Below are 24150 nucleotides of genomic sequence, written 5' to 3'. Positions count from 1 at the left end.
ATATATGATAATATCTCTAGCAGTTTTCCAATTCTATATCATATTTTCTCTTAGGTCCCGTTTGTTTCCTTTTATTTTGAGGAATTGGAATCTTACTAATGGAATAGACTATTTTTTAGAATGTGACATTCCACCACTTTTCAAAGTTATCATATAAGGCTATCTCAAATTTATGGGGTGAGAGATGGAAATTGATTCTATAGATTTACATGCTATTTTTCCGATGTACAACTTATAACACACTCTTCTACTTGATTCGCTATAACATAAATGTAGCATATAACTATCTCTTTCATATTATTTAGGATAATATACAAATATATTACATATATAAATATATGAACTTAATTAGTTTTGTCTAAATTATAATTATTAAAATGGAATTCAATTCCAACGACACAAACAGGGTCTTATATTTAAAACTTTAATATATAAATAGTGTATTGTATAATGCAAAATAACGTTTTACGCGTACACACATTTAGGGTCTGTTTAGTTGGGCTGTGGCTGTGAAAAAATTGCTGTGAACTGTGAGCTATGGGAAAAGCTGCTGTAGGCTGTAAGCTGTTAAAAAGCTAAAAATCGTTTGGTAAAAACCACTAATAGTCGTTAAAAGTTTTTCGATATATGTTTTTATAGTTTCATATAAAAGCCACTAAAAAAATAGGTCCATATGTGCTTTCAGTTTGTACCGTGAGAAAGTCGGTTTTTAGAAGCCATGAATCTGCGAACCCTTAACATTTTGTTCGAGACGGTCCGAAGCCACGTCATCTTGGCTCTTGGGGGCTCGGCGTTGATGCAGCCTCATCCCTTTTCTTCACCGCTTCGAATCCTCCGCCCGTCGCCAAAAAACCACCCTCGTTTTCGTCCACCCTCGCCGCTTCCGCCCATTTCACCTCGTCTTCTTCTGTTACGCCTCGCCCCCCGCCGCCTCTCTCGCTAGCACCAGAATCCATCTCTACTCGCTGCCACCATGCACCTCACGGTCATGTCCCTCTCGGCGGCGGTTGCCAACGGCGCCGCTGCCTACAGGTACGACACGATCCAGCCGGTTGCGAGGCTCCGCTTCTGCGGCCTCAGGCGCAAGGCCCACCGGCTCCACTCGCCCCGGTACTCGCGGCACTTGGTGGCCGCTAGGCGGAGCGTGGTGGTTGCGGCGACGGCTGGCAATGGCGCGGCCGCGAGCGGCACGTTCGACTACGACCTCGTGATCATCGGAGCTGGCGTCGGCGGCCACGGCGCCGCCCTCCATGCAGTCGAGAAGGTTGGTTCCGCTCAGGCTGTTCTGCAGGTCACGCTAGGGGTGTGTAATAATGTATGGTGGTTGCCACTGTCGTCGTTATCTGGTCAAATGTACATCGAAAGATGGTGGCGCCAGCTCTCTAAGCTTGCTTGTACTTTTTTTATTAGCCGAGGTTAATGAGTAGAATTGCCTTAGGCGTTGCTTGTTAGCTAGGAATCTGTTTTAAGTAAGGCGAGAGCTGCAGGTCTGCTAAAATTCAACCGGAATATAGCAAGATAGTACATGCTTCTGTTCTGTGGCCTGGTGCTAGATCTTAGTTGATTAGAAAATCTCTCTGAACTTTTGTTTTGTTGATCCTATAATTTTATCATTTAAAGATATTTTAGTAGTTCAATAAAGTAATAGTAATGTTGTATTATAGTAATTAAATATCAATATTGAACAATCGAAAAATAGTGAGAAGATGGAAGAAGCGGTTGCAAGGTGCCTATGGATATATGACTTCTCTTACTTAGAATTTACTGGGCTGGTTTTTTTCCTCAACTAAGTACTTGTGACAGTAAATTTTATACTAATAAGATTAATAATTGTGCTTGCTCTATGCTTTTATATGTTAATTATTTGAGTATTTCTGTTGGTGGCATGGTGCTCACTAATCGGGGCTAGTGGATTGGCATATTTTCTTCATAATTTACTGCTAAAAGGATGATGAAAGGTTCCCCTCTCTCTCTCTCTTAACATGTGTATTGCTTAATTGTATTTTGTTCTTATTACTCTGGTTAATCAGACATAATAAATAGGAACAATATATAGTGTTTGTGTTTTGCAAATATTCTGGCATTGCCTTCAAGAAGGGACAAAGGTAGATTTTTTTATTTTCTTCTTGAAATTATGCTGTTATTGTCGCCAGTGCATTTAGTTTGCTTTGAATATATTGGAAACTATGATATACTATCATTTTTTTTCCTTTCACGTAGGATTATTGCTTTGCTAGTTCTGATGGCTGCCAAAGTCTCGACTTAGTATGTGTTTTTTCTCTTTCACAGTAATGGTTAACTATCTGGATGGCAGTAGGCATATAACCCATCAATTCGTGTCTGGGGTTTTAGGAACTATCCTGTTAATGAAATTTCATTATTGGTACAGAATTCCATGTGTTTTGAACATGGACCTTTATCTATGCTGCCAGCAATTGAACTCACATATTCAATAAGTTTTTTTAATGATTTTTGAAAAAATGTCTCATGTAGGGTTTGAAAACTGCCATAATTGAGGGAGACGTCGTGGGTGGAACTTGTGTCAACAGAGGCTGTGTTCCGTCAAAGGCTCTCCTTGCTGTAAGTGGTAGGATGCGAGAACTTCAAGATGAACATCACATGAAATCACTGGGCCTACAGGTGATATTCTCATAATGGAACTACTGGTTGTTGTGTGTGTTTTTATGTATCAACAATGATTTGCAAAATGCTAGGAACCTCAATGTACAATCATGATGAATCTACCCTGTGCTAGTTGTTTTACAATTGAGTGTTGGCTCATCTATTTGATTGGCCAATTAACAATGTTTCAGTAGATTCTTTTCTTAGCTTAAGAACTGTAATAAATTCAAAGGACACTTTTGTCACAGTAACTCCAGTTTGTAAATGATGTAAGTCAAGTGTTCTTACACTTTTTGAATTTATTATGTTCATCTTTGATTCTTTTCAAAATTTATGATGCCTTGTCTTTGCTCCAAGTATATGTTGGCATATACTGCATTCGATTTCAAAAACAAAAATCAACCCAGAATTTACCTTTTCTCTTAAACCATTAGCTATGATGTGTATACCTTTTCCCTTTGTATCAAGTTATTCATCCCTTGACCCTAATCATTTGTGATGGTTGTAATAGGTCTCATCACCAGGATATGACAGGCAGGTTGTTGCTGACCATGCAAATAATCTTGCATCTAAAATCCGCAGCAACTTGACTAATTCAATGAAAGCTCTGGGTGTGGATATACTCACTGGTATTGGCACCATTGTGGTGGGTCACCTACATCTTTCCTGTGTTTGTCTTAAAAATCAAATATTTTGTTATTAAAATGTCATGTTGGTTGCAAGCATCATCTTGTCCAGGTATAAGACCTCATTTTTCAATTGCTATTCTTAGTTATCAACAGATTATGCTTGGCTAAATTGCAGGGATCTGTATCCTAAGTATAGGCCTTTTCCAAATTATTAAAAGACTTGTACTCCCTCCATTCCAAATTTTAAGTTGTTTTGGCTTTTCTAGATACATAGTCATAGTGTATATCTAGGTGCATAGCAAAAGCTGTTTATCTAGAAAAGCCAAAATGACATACAATTTGGAATGAGGGAGTATATGTTTAGCACTACTATGACAAAATCTGCCAATTTATGTTGCAACTGGGATACTACAATGTGCATCTACCTGAAAGAATTGTGAGCTAGGTATTATTTAAATCTGAAAAATATTTGTATGCTGCCATATAAACATTGAGTTGAGCTATGTCTGCTATATAGTCTTTCAAATGTTGTCTGAGTATCATTTGTAGTGATTAAATATTCTGTTTCTGATATCTGTAGGGGAAGCAAAAAGTGAGATATGGGAAAGTTGGTTTCCCAGACAATGAAATCACTGCTAGAAACATCATAATTGCCACTGGATCTGTTCCTTTTGTCCCCAAGGGCATTGAAATAGATGGTAGTTACTGTTTTTTTGGAACTTCATGTCTGTTTTCTTGAGAACTTTGTCCCGTTACATTTGGCCTAATGAAATGAGAAACAATGCTGTTCCAAGCTCCAACTATCATGCTTCAGATCATTTATGCTTCACATTTTGTTTGTATTTTTTTCACAAACATGCAGGAAGGGCGTTACATTAAAGTCTGTTTTGTTTGTATTTTTTTCACAACATTTTTACTACTCCCACAACTTTTTTTGAACGCAACTACAATCCCTTGAACCACCCTCACAGATGGTGCTTAGATTATATCCACGCCCTTGTCTCCAAAACAATAACCTCGACCAATGTTACTATTATAAATAAATATTTTACCCTTTATCTCATGCAATATTTTGCAAGATATAGTTTGCTGTGAGGAGCCGAGGATTGTCGGACATCACACATTTAAGCCACTTTCTCTGGTTGAAGATATTTACATATTATTATTATCTGATTTTTCCTATCTAATTAAGCTTGCATAGTAGTTTATTCTTTTACCATCATCACGGAACAATGTGTATTAAGCTAGTTGTAGAAATATGAAAGTCCATCCTAGACATTGCCTGTTATATTGTAACCGCCAATAAGTAGAAACATAAACAGGAACTGACTTTTACTGTTTTTATGGTTATATGAGTGTTGAGTGGTCTTCCCTTTTCTTCTACTTCATCCTGGAAATAACTGCATAAGAAACCAGATCTAGCTGTCCTGTTGTATATTTTAACTGTATCTTGACAGATATTTGAGTCTACGGAGCACAATTGCACCTTGAAGTTTCAATGCCTTATCATATATGTTGCATACTACAGCTTAAATGCATTTGTTGCCATTCCTATTTCATTCTAGCATCCCTTTAAAAGCTTGCACCATGGTTTTATGCAGGTAAAACTGTATTTACTAGTGATCATGCACTAAAACTTGAGTCAGTCCCTGAATGGATTGCTATTGTTGGAAGTGGTTACATTGGACTTGAATTCAGTGATGTATACACAGCTCTAGGAAGTGAGGTATATGAACAATCATTCAAGCCATCATTGCTTAAATACATGCTTAGGGAGTCTAATCGTGTTAGTTATTTTAGCGAATATTCCTCTGTCATATATCATGGTAATATGATCTCATGCAGTGTAGTTAAGAAAAGAAGAGCTAAGCACATGTACAATGTGATTGGAGAGCATTTGATGTCTCTGCATCATACCTGTTTTTTTGGTTTAACCATCAAAACACTTACACCCATTTCTGTATGCTGTTATGCATTATACAGATGTGACCTAGGTGACACTTTCCTGTATGCTGTTGTATTTTATTGTTCTCATGGAACGAGCCATAACAAGCCTGCTTGGTATTTCTGGCGTTGAGCTAATGGCACACCACGTCGGCATCCGGTTTGAACAAGCCCGGTTTTGGATGGGCTGGCCAAGTTGTAACACCCGTTTTCCTAGTTTTGAGAGTTCGGAGACCCAATTGACACAACATGCCAAGTTCGATAACCGTTGATGCATTTTACTCTCCTAACTTAAATAGCTAAGCAACTCTAACGAACCCTATCTGGTCGGTACTGTTCACACACTACAGTACCCGCTCGCGGCTGACCTAGCACTGTGCCGTGGGCCTAGTGCTCATAACATTCCACCCCTCCAAAACAGCTTGTCAACGAGCTATAGTCCAGAAGACTTGATCCATACTAAACTAGCACTTGATGACTCTCAATACTAAGTCTTTTACATCTCAGCTTAACATTTTTTTCTCCTAAAGAAATTGAACCACGTCGTTAGACACATCAGCGTCCGGATCTATCGGAGGAGGACGCGTCAACAGCCAGATTGACCGACGACGAGCGCGGCTGCGGCGGCGGCGCCACGCAGAGGGCTCCCTACGCGGCTACGCCTGGGCACGGAGGCGGGCTGCAGCGGTGCCACGGCTGCCTCAACGCCGAACGCCGCCTCCGCCACCTCCCTGGGTGTGTCGGGTTGCAACACATCGACCTGATCGTCGTTGTCAACGTCGAAGTCGCCCTCCAGACATGCTAATCACACTTCTTGCGCGTCAAGTAGGGAGCTGATGCCGGCGAACTGCGCGCTGATGCTGGCAAACTGCGCGATGAGCAGATCAAGTTTGGCGGAGAAGGATGTCGTAGGATTGGGGACGCCGCCGGCCATGTAGGTGATGCACCAGACTGGCTCCGACACCAAATTGTTACTAACATGAATATTTGGCAAGATAGATCCGATACTCGCCCTCCTGTAGGAGGCCCTTGATTAAACCTAGGTCTATTATTCTTGCCTCCCTTCTAATAACACCCTACCCTCCTTATATAGAGGGGTAACCCTAACCTAATAGCTAAGCAACTCTAACAAACCCTAACTCAATGGCTACAGTACCCGCACATGAACAGTACTCATGGCTGACCTGGCACTGTGCCATGGGCCCAGTGCTCATAACATGATGGCTTCTTGGTTAGCCACACTGGGCCTCTGAAAGCCATGCAGTGGAATCTGGAATGGATCTGCCCTAATTTACATATAGTGGGTCTATTTTTTGTTTCCTGAATTGGATTACATCATCTCTTGATCCACAATTGGGCTTTGCTGTCAATAGCTGGAGTTTCATCTGTATTTATGCATTTTTTGATCGATCAGGTTACTTTTGTTGAAGCTCTTGATCAATTAATGCCTGGGTTTGATCCCGAGATTGCAAAATTGGCGCAGAGGATTCTTATTAGTCCTCGTAAAATTGACTATCACACTGGTGTTTTTGCAAGCAAGGTAAAGTTAAGCTCAACTCAATCTTTTTAATGATGTGTAATCTTCCAGCATGATTGTATAATTATACCTCAAAGTATTCATGTCTCTAGATTACCCCAGCAAAGGATGGTAAGCCTGTTTTGATTGAGCTGATTGATGCTAAAACAAAAGAACACAAGGAGACACTTGAGGTAAATCATAGTTAACTCTTCCTTTTCCGCTCCAGTACTTACTATAGATGATTTCTTCTAACTCCTAGGTACATCACTATGTTCTCTTGAGCTGAATGGTTTATACAAGTAGATAGTTGCATGTTGATGCCACTTATCGGATATTAGTGGTGTCAACCTAGATTAAACTGTTAGGCCAAAGTAAATGTCAGAATAACATGGGCAATATGTTGTAGGATGATGCTTGCAATGTTATTGGCAACTCAAATGCTTTTACTGTTAGATAACCATGTATTAAAAATGCTTATATATCTGTGGATCTTTGATGCTTAATTAAAATTGTAATCATTTTTATTAAACAAACAGTATTTCTGCTGATTTCATAAACATTATACTTTTCATTATGAAACTTGGATTTGCATGCCTAGGTGGATGCAGCACTCATAGCTACTGGAAGGGCACCCTTCACCAAAGGACTTGGCTTGGAAAATGTAAGTACATGGAAATGGTTGCTATCAGAATTCACAAGTTTTAAATATGGTAGCATCCAAAACATGCCCTTTTATACAGATCAATGTCGTTACACAACAAGGTTTTGTTCCTGTTGATGAGCGGATGCAAGTTATGGATGCAACTGGCAATGTGGTATGCTAAACCTGTAGTGTGTTACTGTTACTCTTTTGTTCCTTTACAACAATGGTAGGCATTTCATTCAAGTTTGCTACATAAACATTAACCGGTATGCAGGTTCCTAATTTATATTGTATCGGAGATGCCAATGGTAAGCTCATGCTTGCTCATGCAGCCAGCGCACAAGGAATCTCAGGTAAATGTTGTGCTCACCTGTTTCTTTTATCCATGCTCGATGCTGATCACTATAGTTCTTATACGAGCAAATGTTGGTCTGAATATAGTTGTGGAGCAAATCAGTGGGAGGGACAACATTTTAAATCACCTAAGCATCCCAGCTGCTTGTTTCACTCACCCTGAGATCAGTATGGTTGGCTTGACAGAGGTAAGTGAGATACCATTCTCCAATATTACATTCTCTGTTCAACATAGTTGAAATCTGCTTGGTAAAGTTAATTTGACTAGTACACTTTCTTAAGTATAAAATCACAACTTGTTTCCAACTCTTGCTTTGCTTGGCTAGCAAACCAATCTTTACGACTCTAATCATTGTTCCTGCTTTTGCAGCCACAGGCTAGGGAGAAGGCTGACAAGGAAGGATTTGAAATAAGTGTTGTAAAGACCAGTTTTAAGGCTAACACAAAGGCCCTGGCAGAGAATGAAGGAGATGGACTTGCTAAGGTAGTAATGCGGTAGTGTGTTTCCACCCTGTTGCATTCTAAATTTATGCACGGAGAATTCCAGTGGATACATTAACCAGACCTATGCTAGGGAGCCTGTATCCATGGAACCTCTAAATTTGAAGTGACGATACATGTACTATTTTGCCTCAGATGATTTATCGCCCTGACACCGGAGAAATTCTTGGAGTTCATATTTTGGGCTTGCATGCTGCTGATCTCATCCATGAGGCATCAAATGCCATTGCCCTTGGAACCCATGTGCAGGTGAGTTTGTCATGCATTCTGTTAGCTGTGTAGCATTTCTGCATTTTTGTTCTCTGCATAATGCTAAACGCTTAAATTTGCACATAACCTTTTGTACCCTGCAGGACATCAAGTTTGCTGTTCATGCACACCCAACGTTGTCTGAAGTTCTGGATGAACTCTTCAAGGCTGCCAAGGTACATGTGCCTATTTGCCCTTATGCTATATAGTATATACATAAATGATTCTTTGTGTGAAAAATACAAACAAAATTTGTGCCCTGTACCAAAAACGTGAACAAAAATTGCCTTGACCTTTTTCTCCTTCAACAGGTTAACACAGCTGGTTCGCATTCTATGAATGAGCCAGTTGCGGTGTAGAGAGGAGCCATAGTTGAAACAATCTATCTGCTGCAGCCCCACACCCCAGTTATATTGCCTTTAGTACTTAACTAGCCTGCTACTCAGAAAACTGATTTTGTAGCCATTTGCGGACATTTTCGTTATGAGATTCAGGATTAGTGCCAGCACTATCTATTTCATGAGAAAATAGAAATCCAATGATCTGTCCCATGTATGGAAAAATGTAAATTTTGTAGTCCTTGTAGAGTAAATGTAGTGCCTTTACGTGGCAAAACTCGCTCTTATGAATCTATGATTACTTCAATTCATAAGATGGGCTTGTTTGGTCAGCATTATGAATTTTTACAGCTTAGGTCAGCAGCTACCGTATCTCATTCTTTATTTCATTCTTATTTCAATCTTCACTTTGTAAACGGTGTTATCTATAGTATAAATCCTCCATTTTAGACGATCTGCTGTCCGACAGCGTTAGAGCGTTAGGACACATGATTCTCAAGTGGAAATGCTCCAAACCTAATATTTATCTTTGGAGAGTGGTCTGATTTATCCCTTTATGTAGGCTAAATATTTAGTGTAGACCTCCTATTTGGTGGAAATGTGAAAACGACCATAAAAACATACTAAAGTGTTCACAATGCATCAATGCATCTATAGATGTATCTTGCCACGAAAGTTGAGACAAAATAATGCGCATGTATTTTGTCATAGAAGTTAAGAGACAATAGTGCATGCCGTATCTTTTTCAGTCCCCCACATAGCAGGGGCAACTCCATCTTTTTGGGCTATTGTGATCTATTAGGCATGTATAGCAATAACACTCTGAATTAGTTTTTCAAGTACAAGAGACAGTTAAAAAACTATATAATACAACTTTAAGCTCTGACTATAATTAAAAGACGTGTATGAAGAGTCGTGTAGAGATAGACTCTTCACAGAGAAATTGTCTTTTATAATTTTCAATTAACCTATAAAGACCCTTCAAGAGATCCCATATTAGAAATTGTCTTTTATAATTTTCAATTAACCTATAAAGACCCTTCAAGAGATCCCATATTAAATGAGGTTAGTGCTAATTGTTAACAACCACAATAGCACTATGGATTCAAACGACCTAATTAATAGTCCAACTAATAGCTCAAAATAAATTTCCTAATTAATAATTTGTTATTAATTGATCTTCTCAAGCTATGTACTAGTACCAGTCCAACTAATAGCCCAAAATGAAAATTTTAGCTAATAAGAAGTTACTAATATGCTTCCTGTAACACCTTGAATTTTAGGGTATAATTTTTTTTGCTCTGTACTCAAAATTTAGTTGTTACCATTTCCTTTATTCACTTTTCTTTTCCCTTTATCAAAACATTAGAGAGTTATTTTGGTTCTATATTGGCGTGAGCTCTAGAAGTGTCATGATTGTGGCATTCATGTTGCTACATAGTGTTTTCAAGTGCAAGAAGTGTTTGAAACATTCAATATGTCTTGTAGAAATTTCCAGTAAATTTTCATATTTTTCTTAATATTTTTTTTCGAAATTCAAAATATATTTATTTGAGGTACTTAAAAACATTTTCAAAAGTTCTAAATATGTTTTTAAGTTTATTGGGTGCCAAACCATGTCTAGGAATTTTCCTAAATTTTTTGGATCCTTCGAGATATTTTTTGGATATTAAAAACAATTTCAGCCTTTTTCTGAAATTACTTTTAATTTTAAAAATAGGATAATTACGAAAAATAAAATATCTTCAAACCTTAGCAATAGATATGGCTGGAATCCTCTCGTCGATCCCTTTTCAAAATTTGAAACCCCATCCTCAGATTCAATCCAAAACCCCCAGAATTGCTCGTCGAAGTTCGAGATGGTTCCAACTCCGGCGAGCATTTACTTTCGATCCGTGCATCATCGGCGGAATCCGTGGGCATCACTGTGTTCGTCTCGTCGAGAGCTTCGTCTCGGTGCCTTCGATTCGTCCCTAATCGACGAATTTATGCTCGACTCTAGCGAACTTCGTCTTCTCCGGTGAGCCTCCACCATTGTTGCACCTAGGATTTCTCCATTTCTCCGTTTTCGCGTTCGTGCAGGACCCTCCTCTCCCTTTCCCCTCTCCCCCTGGCGGCGCCCCTCCCCTTTCCGTTTCCCCCACGCCCGGCGACGCTCCCTCCCCCCAGCAGGCGGAGGCGACGGCTCCGTCCGCCCCCCTCTCGCGACCGGCCCGGTCGGCTCGGCCCCCTGTGCGCGGCCCCCTCCTCTTCCCTCTCCCATGGTTTAGTCCCTGTTTCTTTTAATCCATGCGCAGTAAGTTAGTTCAATTTAAAACTACGATAACTTTTGGTTTTGAATCCGATTCACTCCGTTCAAGTTGCGCTAGATCTAATCTAGGATTTTGATTTGTGCATTTATAAATCAACATCAGTGTAGTTAATCTTAACTGAATTATTCTTTATTAAATAATTGTTTAGTTTAATAATGCTACCTATTAATTAGTTTTCGCGTGTAGTGTTGGTCCGTGCGCCGTACGCGTGCTGTGCGCGTACCGTGCACGTATTGCCATGCTGTTTTGCGCATTGCGTTGTTCGTCTCACATCGTTATTTTGTCTCGCTTATAGTCGCTAACGTTATTTGTGTAGGAAACGGTGACGCCTAGGGAGGTGAATTAGGACTTCTAAAAACTATCTCTAAACTAGGCCACAATTAAATCCCTAAAGCAAAACCTATGCAAATAAACAATCTAGAATGTGTAAACTAGGTTTTGTCTAAGTGTTGCTATCTCTGCCGAAAAGTCTAAGTTTCAATCCTAAATGATCTAACTAGAAAGGCAAGATTGCAACTTAAATACTTAATATAAATGTGGAAGGTAAAGAGCAAGGTAGAGACGCAAACTCTCGTGGATGACGCTGATATTTTTACCGAGGTATCAGGAACTACGCAAGGTTTCGACTAATCCTCGTTGGTGCCCCTACACAAAGGGAAGCCCACGCGAGGGCCAAGCACCTCGGTCGAGTAACTTCGTAGAGAGCCGCGGGCCTTCTCCACGCGCAAGTGGTGCTCCGCTTCCGGCTCCTCTCGGACGCTCCCCACCGTCGCCACTATCGAGCTTCCAGTCGAAACGTCCTGAGCCTCATTCCCTCCGGTACACGGTGGTGGCCGTGACATAAACTCGGTTGTCACGGTCTCGCAAGACTCTCGCCCCACTCGGTACAATTACAACGGCTCACATAAGAGTCGAGGGGTTGTGTGGTTTTTCTAAACTCACTCAACTAACTAGGATTCACCTAGAGCAAGCGCATAAGCGGTCTAACTAACCTAAGCACTTTGCAATGTACCTACGCTAATCACTGAGTGATTCTATTAACCACTTGGGTGTTTGAGCACTTGGAAATGTCTACAATATGCCTTGGTATGTTGCTTGGGCTCCTACACCTTCAAATGGCCGGTTGGGGGGTATTTATAGCCACCCCACACAATTGTAGCCGTTGGTCAGAAGCAGCAACTTTCTATTGATGGGCGCACCGGACAGTTCGGTGCACACAGGACAGTCCGGTGCACACCGGACAAGCACTATTCACTGTCCAGTGCCCTAGACACGTCAGCCGACCGTTGGCGTCTGTAGCAGTCAACCGTTGGATTCGACCATTACCCAGACTGTCCAGTGCACACCGGACAGTCCGGTGCTACAACCCGAGAGCTCCCGGTGTGGGCCTCTCTGCGCAGACTGTCCGGGTGTCCCACCAGACAGTCTGGTGCACACCGAACATGTTACTGTTCATTGTCTGGTGCACCACCGGTGTGCTGGCTGTCTGCCCACTTCATGGATTTCTTCGCTGTCTCTTTTGGGCTTCTTTTCCTCTTGAGCCTTGGACCTCTACGCATCTTTTTATGTCTTTTTTGAGGTGTTGCATCCTCAATGTCTTAGTCCAGTCCTCTTCGCATCCTGTGATCTATAAATACAAACACTAGCAAACATATTAGTCCACAGGTTATGTTGATCATCAAACACCAAAACCTTTTGAGCCAAATGGCCCGGAGTCCATTTTCCTTACAATCTCTCCTTTTTTGTGATTGATGACAACACAACCAAAGCAAGCAAATATAACAAAAATGAAAATATGTAATCTACTTGTTAGGATGCATGAATGTCCCCTGAAAGTGAGATTATGGACTTAAGCCTCCCCTAACTCCATAATTCACTTACTTCCTATTTTAGACCAAAGATCAAAAAATTAATTTGGTGGTGTTTGGTGTCTGATATAATTTTCATTACTTTGGTCCTTAAAAATTCTCCCCCTTTGGCATCAACCACCGAAAAGGAAGACATTAAAAGCATATAGGAAGCAAATAAGACTTGCCCTCTTAAAAGATTTATCAATTGAAGCATTAAAAGATTACTCCCCCTAAACTAGTGTTCTCCCCCTTTGAAAGAATATTCCCCCTTTGTCATACACGAAGAAATACCCCCTGTCGGAGATCCTCTATTCTGGAAAAAGCATTTGAAAAATAGAGGTACAAGACATGATTTGATTAGACTAGCTTCCCTTATGCATAGGTAACATATATAATTTGACAACATATGCATTTAGCAACATGGGAAGTATAAGATATGAAATATAGTCTAATCAAGAACTAGAGAAGACATGTAGATAATACAAACTGTAGTCATGTGAGACACAAAACTACTTGTAGATTGGCAGTGGAAGCTTATTGTCTTTCTCCGGGGACTCCATTTTCATTCAATGAGACTACTACATAAAATAGACTTGAAGACAAGTATTAGTCTCAAAGACTTAGATTATAGAGTAACCTCCCCCTGAAAGTGTGCACACAAGTTTTGACTACTTGTAGGAGACATGAACATTGATTTTGATATCAAGAGGGGCAGATTATCTACAATCCGAGCTTTGGCACTTATAAGTTAAATGATACCAATCGAAGCATGGAGGATATCAAATGTGGAGTATGTCATAAACCAGTACCAATTGGAGTACCATTTACTTAGAGTGTTTAATAAGCTATGTGCCATGCTTAACTAATCTTTTTAAACCATGTAGGTTTGCTCAAGAATATGAATTGAAAAAAGCAATCCTACCATATGATTGACCTAGTATGCATGCAACTATAATCAAAAGTAAATATCACATGTAAAACTAGGCATGTGAGGTAAAATCTAGATACAGGAAAATAGATACACATATCTAAAATAAGAAATACAATAAATCTAGTTACTTTAGTCATGGTGGAGAATTTGGGTCCAAAGTATGCACTAACCCACTTGGCAAAAGACTTGATCCAATATGATGCATCCCATGAATTTTGTCAAGTCTTCAAATTCCCCGAAGTCATTCGGACTTCTAACTTCCCTCTTAGGATTCAAACCTTCTTGATGCTTTTCATGGTTGAAATAATTTCCTTTGGCACCCAGATGCGTTTGGCCCCTTTTCCTTTGTTGGCTCGCTTGTTGGCCTTGATCTCTATCATGTTTCCATTCTTTTTCTTCTTGATCAAATATGGTGTAACAACCTTTTTATCCACCTTTTTGATGTAGGTGTTGGATATTTTGCTTGTTGGCTTTTGCTTTTGCTTATCCCGGGTCTTCGCCTTGCATTGGTAAGACTTGTGGCCTTCCTTGTGGCATAGCCTACAAATCTCAGTTTCGCCCTCCACAGGCTTGTTCACTCCCGCAGTGGTGTTATCCTGAGGAGGTTGGATTTGTTTGGCTTTGCCTTTCTTGTCATACAAGGCCTTGCCAAGGCGAGCCACCTCTTGCTTTAATTGCTCATTCTCTATTGCAATCTCATCCGAACATGTTTCTATAACAACATTCTTAATAAGAACTTGATTGCAGGGGTTAGAATCATCAATTAAATCAAAGCAAGAAGTAGAAGCACTTTTCTTAATAATTTTAGGCATTTCAACCAAAGATACTCCTAGGGTGCTACCAATGTTTTCTAGCTTAGTAGTTAGCTCATTATTATGTATGCTAGGAATTTCTATTTTTCCTAGCAAGTTTTCAATTGCTTCTTGAGAGCTAGCTAACTTAGCCTTAAGTTTTTCATTCTTTTTAATAAGCCCATCATTGGCAGCTGAGGATGGATCATTGGATTCTAATTGCTTAATTTTAGTTGATAGCTCACAATTCAAATTTGCAAATGTTTCAGATTTTTCTAGCAAACATTTATAATAATCTTGAGAGCTAATCAACTTATTTTTCAATGTTTTAAGTTGAGCCTTTTGTTTAGTGCATATATCCTCAAAAAATTTAACGGCTTGCGCAAGCTCATCTAAGGAGAGTTTTTCCTCACCTTCATCATCACTACTGCTATCATCACTAGAGGATCGAATACTCATTTTACCTCTTGCCATAAGGCACTTGCGTGATGATCGTGATGAGTGTGATGATGATCGGTGGCTGCACGTCCTTGGAGGTTCATCTTCGCTCGAAGAGTCATCCCAAGTTTTGACACTTGTAAGCGCCTTGCCTTTGCTCCTCCCCTTTGTGGGTTCGGCCATATTTGGACAGTTGTCCCTGAAGTGGCCCTTCTCCCCGCATGCGAAGCATCCTCTCTTTCTTTGTTTTTTTCCTGTCAATGTTAAAGAGAAGATCCTCGACCTGCAGGGGCACACCCATTAGATTAATGTTGCGGATCATCCCCATTAGCTTTCCGACGCGTGGGATAGTTTCTTCGTCCTCTGAGGATGATGTTGATGGTTGATTACCTTCATCATCATCATCATCATCATCATCACTTTCTTCTTCTTCATCTTCTTCACTTGACGAACTTGGAGTGGGAGCCTTCTTTTTTCCTTTCCTTTCATCACATGCAAAAGCATATGGTCTTGAAGAAGTTGGCTCCTATTGTTTACCCATTTTCCACGACATCTCAAATGCCGCAATTTTCCCAATCACAATGCTTGGGGTCATTTGACTCAAATCCTCCATTTTGTGAAGAATGATGATGATGCTCCCATATCTTTGTTGTGGTAGTAGTGAGATAATCTTTCTCACAATGTCTGCATCACCTAGTTTATTAATGCCAATAGAATTGAACTCATTGATGATTAGATTCAAACGAGAATACATATCTCTAACAAGCTCATTATCCTTCATAGCAAAAGAACTATACTCATTTAATACTAGGCAATGTTTTTGTTCACGGACATTGGATGTGCCGTCATGAAGCTCATGCAATTTTAGCCAAATCTCATTAGTAGTTTTTAATGTAAAAACTTGATTAAAAATATCCATGCTAAGAGATTCATATAATCAATTTTTGGCTCTATCATTTAAATATATTTCTTTTTCCTCACTCGTGGGGTTTCTCGGGATTCTTAGGTGGTTTTATCCCGTCACGAGTGACTCTCCAAACACCTAGATCAACGACCTCTAGGTAACAAGCCATTCTATCACTATCATATGGGAAGTTAGTGCCGTCGAAGTGTAGTGACCTATGTGTATCAATCCTCTTCCTCTAAAAAGTGTCGGCTCGTTTAGCGGTAAAGCTAAAAAGTTTCAAATGAGCCAAACCAGGCTCTGATACCACTTGTAGGAAACGGTGACGCCTAAGAGGGGGGTGAATTAGGACTACTAAAAACTATATCTAAACTAGGCCACAATTAAATCCCTAGAGCAAAACTTATGCAAATAAATAATCTAGAATGTGCAAACTAGGTTTTGTCTAAGTGTTGCTATCTCTACCGCAAAGTCAAGTTTCAATCCTAAATGATCTAACTAGAAAGGCGAGATTGAAACCTAAATACTTAATATAAATGCGGAAGGTAAAGAGAAAGGTAGAGATGCAAACTCTCGTGTATGACGCTGCTATTTTTACCAAGGTATCTAGAACCATGCAAGGTTCCGACTAATCCTCGTTGGTGCCCCTACGCAAAGGAAAGCCCATGCGAGGGCCAAGCACCTCGGTCGAGTAACTCCGTAGAGAGCCGCGTGCCTTCTCCACGCGCAAGTGGTGCTCCGCTTCCGGCTTCTCTCGGACGCTCCCCGCCGTCTCCACTATCGAGCTTCTAGCCGAAACTTCGCGGGCCTCGTTCTCTCCGGTACACGGTGGTGGTCGTGACACAAATTCGGTTGGGGGTATTTATAGCTTCCCCACACAATTGTAGCAATTGGACAGAAGCAACAGCTTTCTGTCGATGGGTGCACCGGACAGTTTGGTGCACACCAGACAAGCACTGTTCACTTTCCGGTGCCCTGGCCACGTTAGCCGACTGTTAGAGTATGTAGCAGTCGACCGTTGGATCCGACCGTTACCCAGACTGACCGGTGCACACCGGACAGTTCGGTGCTACGGCCCGAGAGCGTCCAGTATGGGCCTCTCTGCGCAGACTGTCCGGTTGTCCCACAGGATGGTCCAGTGCACACCGGGTAGGTTACTATTCAGTGTCCGATGCACCACCGGTGCACTGGCTGACTGCCCACTTCATGGATTTCTTTGCTGTTTCTTTTGGGCTTCTTTTCCTCTTGAGTCTTGGTCTTGTACGCATCTTTTTATGTCTTCTTTTGAGGTGTTGCATCCTTAGTGTATTAGTCTAATCCTTTTCGCATCCTGTGAACTATAAATACAAACACTAGCAAACATATTAGTCCACAGGTTATGTTGATCATCAAACACCAAAACCTTTTGAGCCAAATGGCCCGAGGTCCATTTTCCTTACAATTTGAATTATTTATCTAACTGGAAATTGTTAGCGTAGCAAACTAATTAAAACTAGGCGTTAGCTTTAATTGCATTTAATAAATGTTAATTAATGCGAGTATGTTGAATTAAATGTTCTATTTCATATTCGTATAATGTAGACGCAATAACTTCTCAATCGTTGTTTCAATCTCGATGTTTCTTTCTCTCGTGTGACCGTAGAAGCGAGAGTTATTTTGTATTGCACATGTTTTCCCTTGCATGGTGTACTGTTTTTTTCTGTTCCAAGAATGTTGAATGTATGTTTGCACTCGCTTAGATAATGTTCCATCCGTGGAGGCCGAGGAAGTTGCAGAAGAAGCCACTGAGCAGCAACAGTTTGGTGCAGGCAAGTGTCATATGACCTATTATGTCCTATGTACTTTATAATCCACTGTCCTACATACCATGATTAACCTAAGGATTGACTAGTTTTCTATTTATCCTGTCCTTGATCACCTTTTTGTGTTGGGTAATTATAATCAGCTACATGCTAGTGCTTACCCTAATTAACGAACATGATGAGAATTACTTTATGATACTATGATTCATTATGATTATAAACTTGTGGCATTTTAGGGGGCTCGGGCGGTTTCCCGAGTGCCTCTCCATAAGGACCTGTTCGTTGAGAGACTACCCGGGATAACAATACAACCATGAGGGTGGAATGGGATGCCCTTAGCTAATTAATTGGAGGCACTTGGGGGTGTAGTTTGCTTCGCCGTTGTGCCGTCAATGGAGGCTAGGGCATAGTGCTTGCTCTGCTAAGGGTGGGTGCCGAGGTTCATTTGATTTGGTTTTTTGTTAGTTACCCACCTTAGGGAGGAGTACTGTGTTTGTACGACTGGCAAAACCTAACGGGCAGCTACACACCAGGAGAATCTTTATAAAGGCTACGTAGTGAATCCCTGGCCATTCACCCCGGTAGTGAAGATCAGGTCTTGCAAACCCAGGCTGGAGGGGGATCATGACTCGTGGGTAAAGTGTGCAACCTCTGCAGAGTGTCAAAAACCGCTATATCAGCCGTGCTCACGGTTAAAAGCAGCCTTGGGATCCTCTTTGATTAGAGATACTATGGATTCATTTATGTTGATGGTTTAATGATGATGGCTATGATTATGATATTTGGTACTTTCCTCTTGGAGGAAGTGCTCTCTTTTGAGAATATCAACTTGGGTTTTATGATAAAACTTGGCTTCTATTAATGATAAATACCTAACCAACTAAAAGCAACTGCTTTGAACTTAACCCCACATACAATTAGTCCACTTTAGCCAAATGGGACATTTGCTGAGTACGTTGATATGTACTCATCCTTGCTTAGACACCAAACACCAGGTTGTACCTATTGCAACCATTGCTCATGAGAAGATGAAGGAAATGCGGAGGATTTCCAGAAGTTTCAGGACTTTGAGGAATTCTAATCTAGACTAGCGGCAGACCCCCAGTCGGTTGCCTGTGAAGGCCTTACCTTACTGTGTTTCGTTCAGCACTTTGATTTATGTTTAAGTTAATGACTATGTGGATGTTTTGGGCATCTGATGTAATAAAGTTATACTTGTTTCTGCTATTATTTGAGCATTGTGTGATGATATCCAATTATGTAATCATTGTGTACGTGAATTTCTGATCCTGACACGTACATTGTTCGCATTCGGTTTACCTTCTAAAACCGGGTGTGACACTTCCTCAAGCTAACAAATTGTTAATTGGGTTAACGCCATGTACAACCCCATTTGTTGTGGAGTCCCTTGAGGAGTTTCTAAGGGGTTAAATAAAAAAAATACAAGAAACAGGCTCTACATGAGTCTCCATACATATTATCTCTTAACTGCATTTATGATGTAGGGGCTCAGGGTTGTATCATGCAGTTTTTTAGTTGTCTCTTGTACCTAGAAAACTGATCAAGGTCTCAGGGTTGTACGTGCCACATTATTTGTTAGTTGTGAGCTAGCTAATAATTAACAGAGGTGTTTGGACCCTTTACTATTAATTTCAGTAACTAATCTAGAGGTTTCGAACAAGTGCTTAGTACTAGTAACTATTAAATGGAAGATCTATAAGTAGGTTGGCTAACCTCACTACTACTCCCTTCCATTCGGTTTTAGCCCATTTGACTAAATGATTTTGGTGTTTGATGATCAACATAACCTGTGGACTAATGTGTTTGCTAGTGTTTGTGTTTGTAATTCACAAGATGCGAAGAGGATTGGACGGAGGCTCTGAGGATGCAACACATGAAAAGAAGACTTAAAAAATGCTAAGAAGATCAATAAATATCAAGCACAAGTCCAAGACAAGACCAAAAGAAGCCCATGAAAATAGTGAAGAAATCCAAGAAGTGGGCATTCAGCCAGCGCTCTGTTGACGCACCGGACATGTTTGGTGTGCACCAGACAGTCTGCGTAGAGAGCTCCACAAAATGGACTCTCAGGAGTTGTAGCACCAGACTGTCCGGTGTGCACCGGATTGTCTAGCCAATGGTCAGCAGCAACTTTTCCAACGGTCGGTTGACGTGGCCAGGGCACCACACAGTCCGGTGTGCCCGACGGTAGAATCAGTCAGCTTTCTGTCCAACGACTATAATTGAGGGGGAGGCTATTTATACCCCTCCAACCGACATTTGAGAGTGTGGGAGCCCAAGTAACATACCAACATATGTTATAGACATTTCAAAGTGGTCAAACACCTAAGTTCTTAATAAAATCACTTGGTGATTAGCGTAGGTGCTTTGCGAAGTGCTTAGGTTAGTTAGACCGCTTATGCAATTGCTCTAGGAGATTCCTAGTTAGTTGAGTGAGTTTAGAAAAACCCATAAAACCCCTCGGCTCTTGCGTGAGTTGTTGTAATATTGTATCGAGTGGGACGAGACTCATGCGAGACCGTGACAACCGAGTTTATGTCATGGCCGCCACAGTGTACCGGAGGGAACAAGGCCCACGATGTTTCGGCATGAAGCTCGATAGTGGAGACTGCGGGGAGCGTCCGAGAGGTGTCTGAAACAAAGCACCACTTGCACGTGGAGAAGTCCCGCGACTCTCTAAAGAGTTACTCGACCTTGGTGCTTGACCCTCGCGTGGGCTACCCTTTGCGTAGGGGCACCAACGAGGATTAGTCAGGACCTTGCGTGGTTCTAGATACCTCAATAAAAATACCAGTATCATCCACGAGAGTTTGCTTTCTCTACCTTTACTCTTTACCTCCGCACTTACATTAAGTACTTAAGTTTTAATCTCTCCTTTCTAGTTAGAATATTTAGGATTGGAACTTAGGTTGTAAAACTCATTTTGTGGTAGAGATAGCAACACTTAGACAAAACCAAGTTTGCACATTCTAGATTACTTATTTGCATAGGTTTTGTTCTTGGGATTAATTTGTGGCCTAGTTAAGAGATAGTTTTTAGAAGTCCTAATTCACCCCCTCTTAGGCGTCACTGTTTCCTACAAGTGGTATTGGAGCTTGGTTCGGCTCATTTGAAATGTTTTAGCTTCACCGCTAATCGAGCCGACACTTTTTAGAAGAAGATGATGGATACCCATTGGCCACCACACTTTGATGGTACTAATTTCCCATATTATATAGTGCTAGAATGGCTTGCTACCTAGAAGCAGTTAATATAGGTGTTTGGAGAGTCACCAGTGATGGGATGAAACCACCTAAGACCCTCGAGAAGCTCACCGCGAGTGACAAAAAAGAAATTCATTTGAATGCTAGAGCTAAAAATTGCTTGTATGAATCTCTTAGCATAGAAATTTTCAATCAAATATGTACTTTGAAAAATGCTAATGAGATTTGGCTTAAATTACATGAGCACCATGATGACACATCAAATGTCCGAGAGCAAAAACATTGCCTAGTATTAAATGAATATAATTCTTTTGAAATGAAAAAAAAGCTTGTTAGAGATATGTACTATCGTTTGAATTTAATTATCAATGAACTCAATTCTATTAGAATTATGAACCTAGGTGATGTAGATATTGTGAGGAAGATCATCTCCTTGTTACCACAAAAGAAATATGGAAGCATCATCACCATCTTGCACAATATGGAAAACTTGAGTCAAATGACCCTAGCCATTGTTATTGGGAAAATTGTGGCATTTGAAATGTCACAGAAAATGGGTCAAGAAGAGGAGCCAACTTCTTCAAAGCCATATGCCTTTGCATGCGATGAACACAAAAAGATGAAAGGCAAGAAGAAGGCTCCAAGCTCAAGTGAAGAAGAAGAGGAAGAAAATGATGATGATGATTAAGATCATCAAGCCTCAACATCATCCTCTAAGGACGAAGAAATGGTCCGACACTTCAAAAAGGTAATGAGGATGATTCACAAGATTAATCTAATGGGTGTGCCCCTGCAGGGTGAGGATCTTATTTTTAACATTGATAGGAAAAGCAAAGAAAGAGAGGATGCTTCACATGTGGGGAGAAGGGCCACTTCAGGGACAATTGTCGAAATATGGCCGAACCTAAAAGTGCATCTAGCCCTTTTGTGGGTTTTGGTGATTTGGATAACAACACTCTTAAAAGACTAATCAGTTTGCTAAGTGTTGATCAGGAAAGTATAAAAAGCAATCATGATTGAAAACAATCAAGAGACAAGGATTGATATGAAAATGTCTTATATACATGGATTGTTCATGATAGAAATGTGTATAAAGGATCAACATCAAACAATGATAATTAGACATCAATGGATTCAATGTACACTCAAGACGTATGGCTTAAGGAAAGCTTGATCAAGTGGAGAAGCAAGTTATTGCATTTAGTCAAGGGACAAATCAAGCCAGATCAAAGTCATATAAGGATGAGTGATCTTTGTTGAAGATAGAGCTTGAAGTAAATGAGATGAAGTGTCAAGCCAAAATGAATAGGATATAAGGAATCATGAATTGGTTTGACCATATTGATGTTGGTACATATATGTTTCTATAAGAATCACACTAAGGCTTGATTGATCTTAACACTCATATCTAGATGACATTAAAGTAAGGTTCACAATATTGAAGAAATGATGCTAATGAAATGTGACTTGGAGACAGTCTGATAAGTTGAAGACATGCAAGGAAAGGGCTTCGAGGGACTAAGCGAAGGTGAAGGTTAAGCAGATGGCTTGTGGACCGAGGGACCGTGGATAAGGTGAAGAAGAGAGTATTTGTAAGATGTCGACGAACTAATCAGATTGTGAAGAGTCATACAGTGATGAAGATCACAATATTAGAAGACATGATTTGAACTCATAGTTTAATTCATATGTGATGAAATGATTCAAATCATATGACACATGTGTTGCTAGCTTAAGACAAGTGGAGAATCATGGTCACAAGTCCAAGGAAGAGGTATCAAAGAAAAAACCTGGAAAGGGCTCATTGTTGTGCAAGACTTTGATAGAAATTATCAAAAAGTGAAAAATCTACAAATAATCTAAGTTTGGGTCATTCCAGTGTTTGGACATGTTCTTGGTGACCATTGCAGCATATTGGAACTCATTGAGGTAAGTGGATTACTTAGGTTTAAAGTTTGGAGTTCCAAGTGTCTATTATAGAATAAGTTTGATTTTTATTTGAGTTCTTGAGTTTAGAATCACTGTACTATCAAAAGGGATCCCCAAATGAGTATTGGTACTTGCACTAAGCTCAAAATCCTTGTTTTGAAAAATTGCGAGTTTACTCGTTGGTTTCTCCCCTGGTTTCTATCTTGTTTCTTTTCAAAATCTATTTTTCATGTTCATATCGGTTCAACCGAGATTAGGGCCGGTTCAATCGGGACTCATCAAGTTCTTCTCTTGAATTTTAGGTTCAACCGGGATTCACACCGGTTGAACCAGGATTTGTGTAGCGCCCCGAATTTTTAGATCTAAGTCGTGGCAGCTATAAAAAGCTTTCCCCTCTCAGTCTAAACCCTAAGGCTCACGAACCAAAACACTTCGACAGCTCCTCCTCCTCCATTCAAAGCGATCCAACTCCAATCTCGGGCCCCAAGTCTTCCTCCTTCGATCGGTGGGAAGTCTCTTTGTTGTGAGATAAGTTTTGAGATTTCTAACGTGATTTCAACTCTTATTCTTTGATCTCTATCTTTCGAGCTTATGTGCAAGAACAAGTTCTTTGTGGATTCGTTACTCTTGGTGCTCCAAGCTCCTAGACGGCTAGGTGTCGCTTGTGAGTCTCCAAATATATCTTGAGGAAGACTGCAAGAAGTTTGTATTACCCGCTCTTTTGAGCAATCGCTAGTAAGTGACCTCACTTGCATCTTTGTGGTCGGTGAGGGAGGATTAGGGTTGAAAGAGACCCGACTCTTTGTGGGCGCCTCAACGAGGAAGTAGGGCAACTTGGTGGTGTAACCGAACCTTGGTAAAAATCGTGTCTTTTGTGCTTTTGTGGGTGTGAATTTGTCTCTCATCATCTCAGGTCTTTGATCTATCTAGTTGGTTTTAATTCAACTCTTCCGCTGCGTTTATTGTTGGTAGATATGCGTAGTTTCATTTAAGTTTGCAGTCGAACAGGTGAATTGCGGTTGAACTGGCCTCAAGACCGGTTGAACCGGCCTGCCCTGTTGAATTGTCGTTTTTCACAAAGTTTGAAGTTTGTGTTGAGAATTTCAGGTGTGGCCTATTCACCCACCTCTAGGCCATTTTCAATTGGTATCAGAGATTAATCCTCGTATT

At 40.5% G+C, this 24150-nt stretch overlaps 1 protein-coding gene across 2 annotated transcripts; it reads left to right on the top strand.

The window, feature by feature from the left end:
- Positions 1–739: 739 nt before the first annotated feature.
- On the top strand, positions 740–9154 carry LOC100381818 (dihydrolipoyl dehydrogenase). Of its 2 annotated transcripts, XM_008656952.4 has the most exons (15): positions 740–1264; positions 2494–2640; positions 3134–3268; positions 3832–3949; positions 4853–4977; positions 6610–6735; positions 6825–6905; positions 7313–7375; positions 7455–7529; positions 7632–7710; positions 7799–7899; positions 8082–8195; positions 8348–8461; positions 8566–8637; positions 8773–9154. In XM_008656952.4, exons 1-15 carry the CDS (start codon positions 974–976, stop codon positions 8818–8820), a joined length of 1689 nt encoding a protein of 562 aa, XP_008655174.1. In that variant the 5' UTR covers positions 740–973; the 3' UTR covers positions 8821–9154. The 2 variants fall into 2 exon arrangements, with proteins under 2 accessions (XP_008655174.1, NP_001168084.1); NM_001174613.1 differs by lacking the exon at positions 740–1264 and having other exon boundaries at positions 2557–2640; positions 8773–9133.
- Positions 9155–24150: the final 14996 nt, after the last annotated feature.

This window comes from Zea mays, chromosome 8 (genome assembly GCF_902167145.1).
Source record: "Zea mays cultivar B73 chromosome 8, Zm-B73-REFERENCE-NAM-5.0, whole genome shotgun sequence".
Classification (NCBI taxonomy): Eukaryota; Viridiplantae; Streptophyta; class Magnoliopsida; order Poales; family Poaceae; genus Zea; species Zea mays.
The sequence above is the reverse complement of the archived record's forward strand: the minus strand, read 5'-3'. Positions and strand labels throughout refer to the sequence as shown.

What these genes read in the sequence shown, in the direction of transcription:
- LOC100381818 (XM_008656952.4), top strand. Translation starts at nt 974, where the DNA reads ATGCACCTCACGGTCATGTCCCTCTCGGCGGCGGTTGCCAACGGCGCC. An exon ending in CCCTTGGAACCCATGTGCAG is followed by an intron (nt 8,462 to 8,565) that starts GTGAGTTTGTCA and finishes TGTACCCTGCAG; the next exon opens with GACATCAAGTTTGCTGTTCA. An exon ending in AACTCTTCAAGGCTGCCAAG is followed by an intron (nt 8,638 to 8,772) that starts GTACATGTGCCT and finishes CTCCTTCAACAG; the next exon opens with GTTAACACAGCTGGTTCGCA.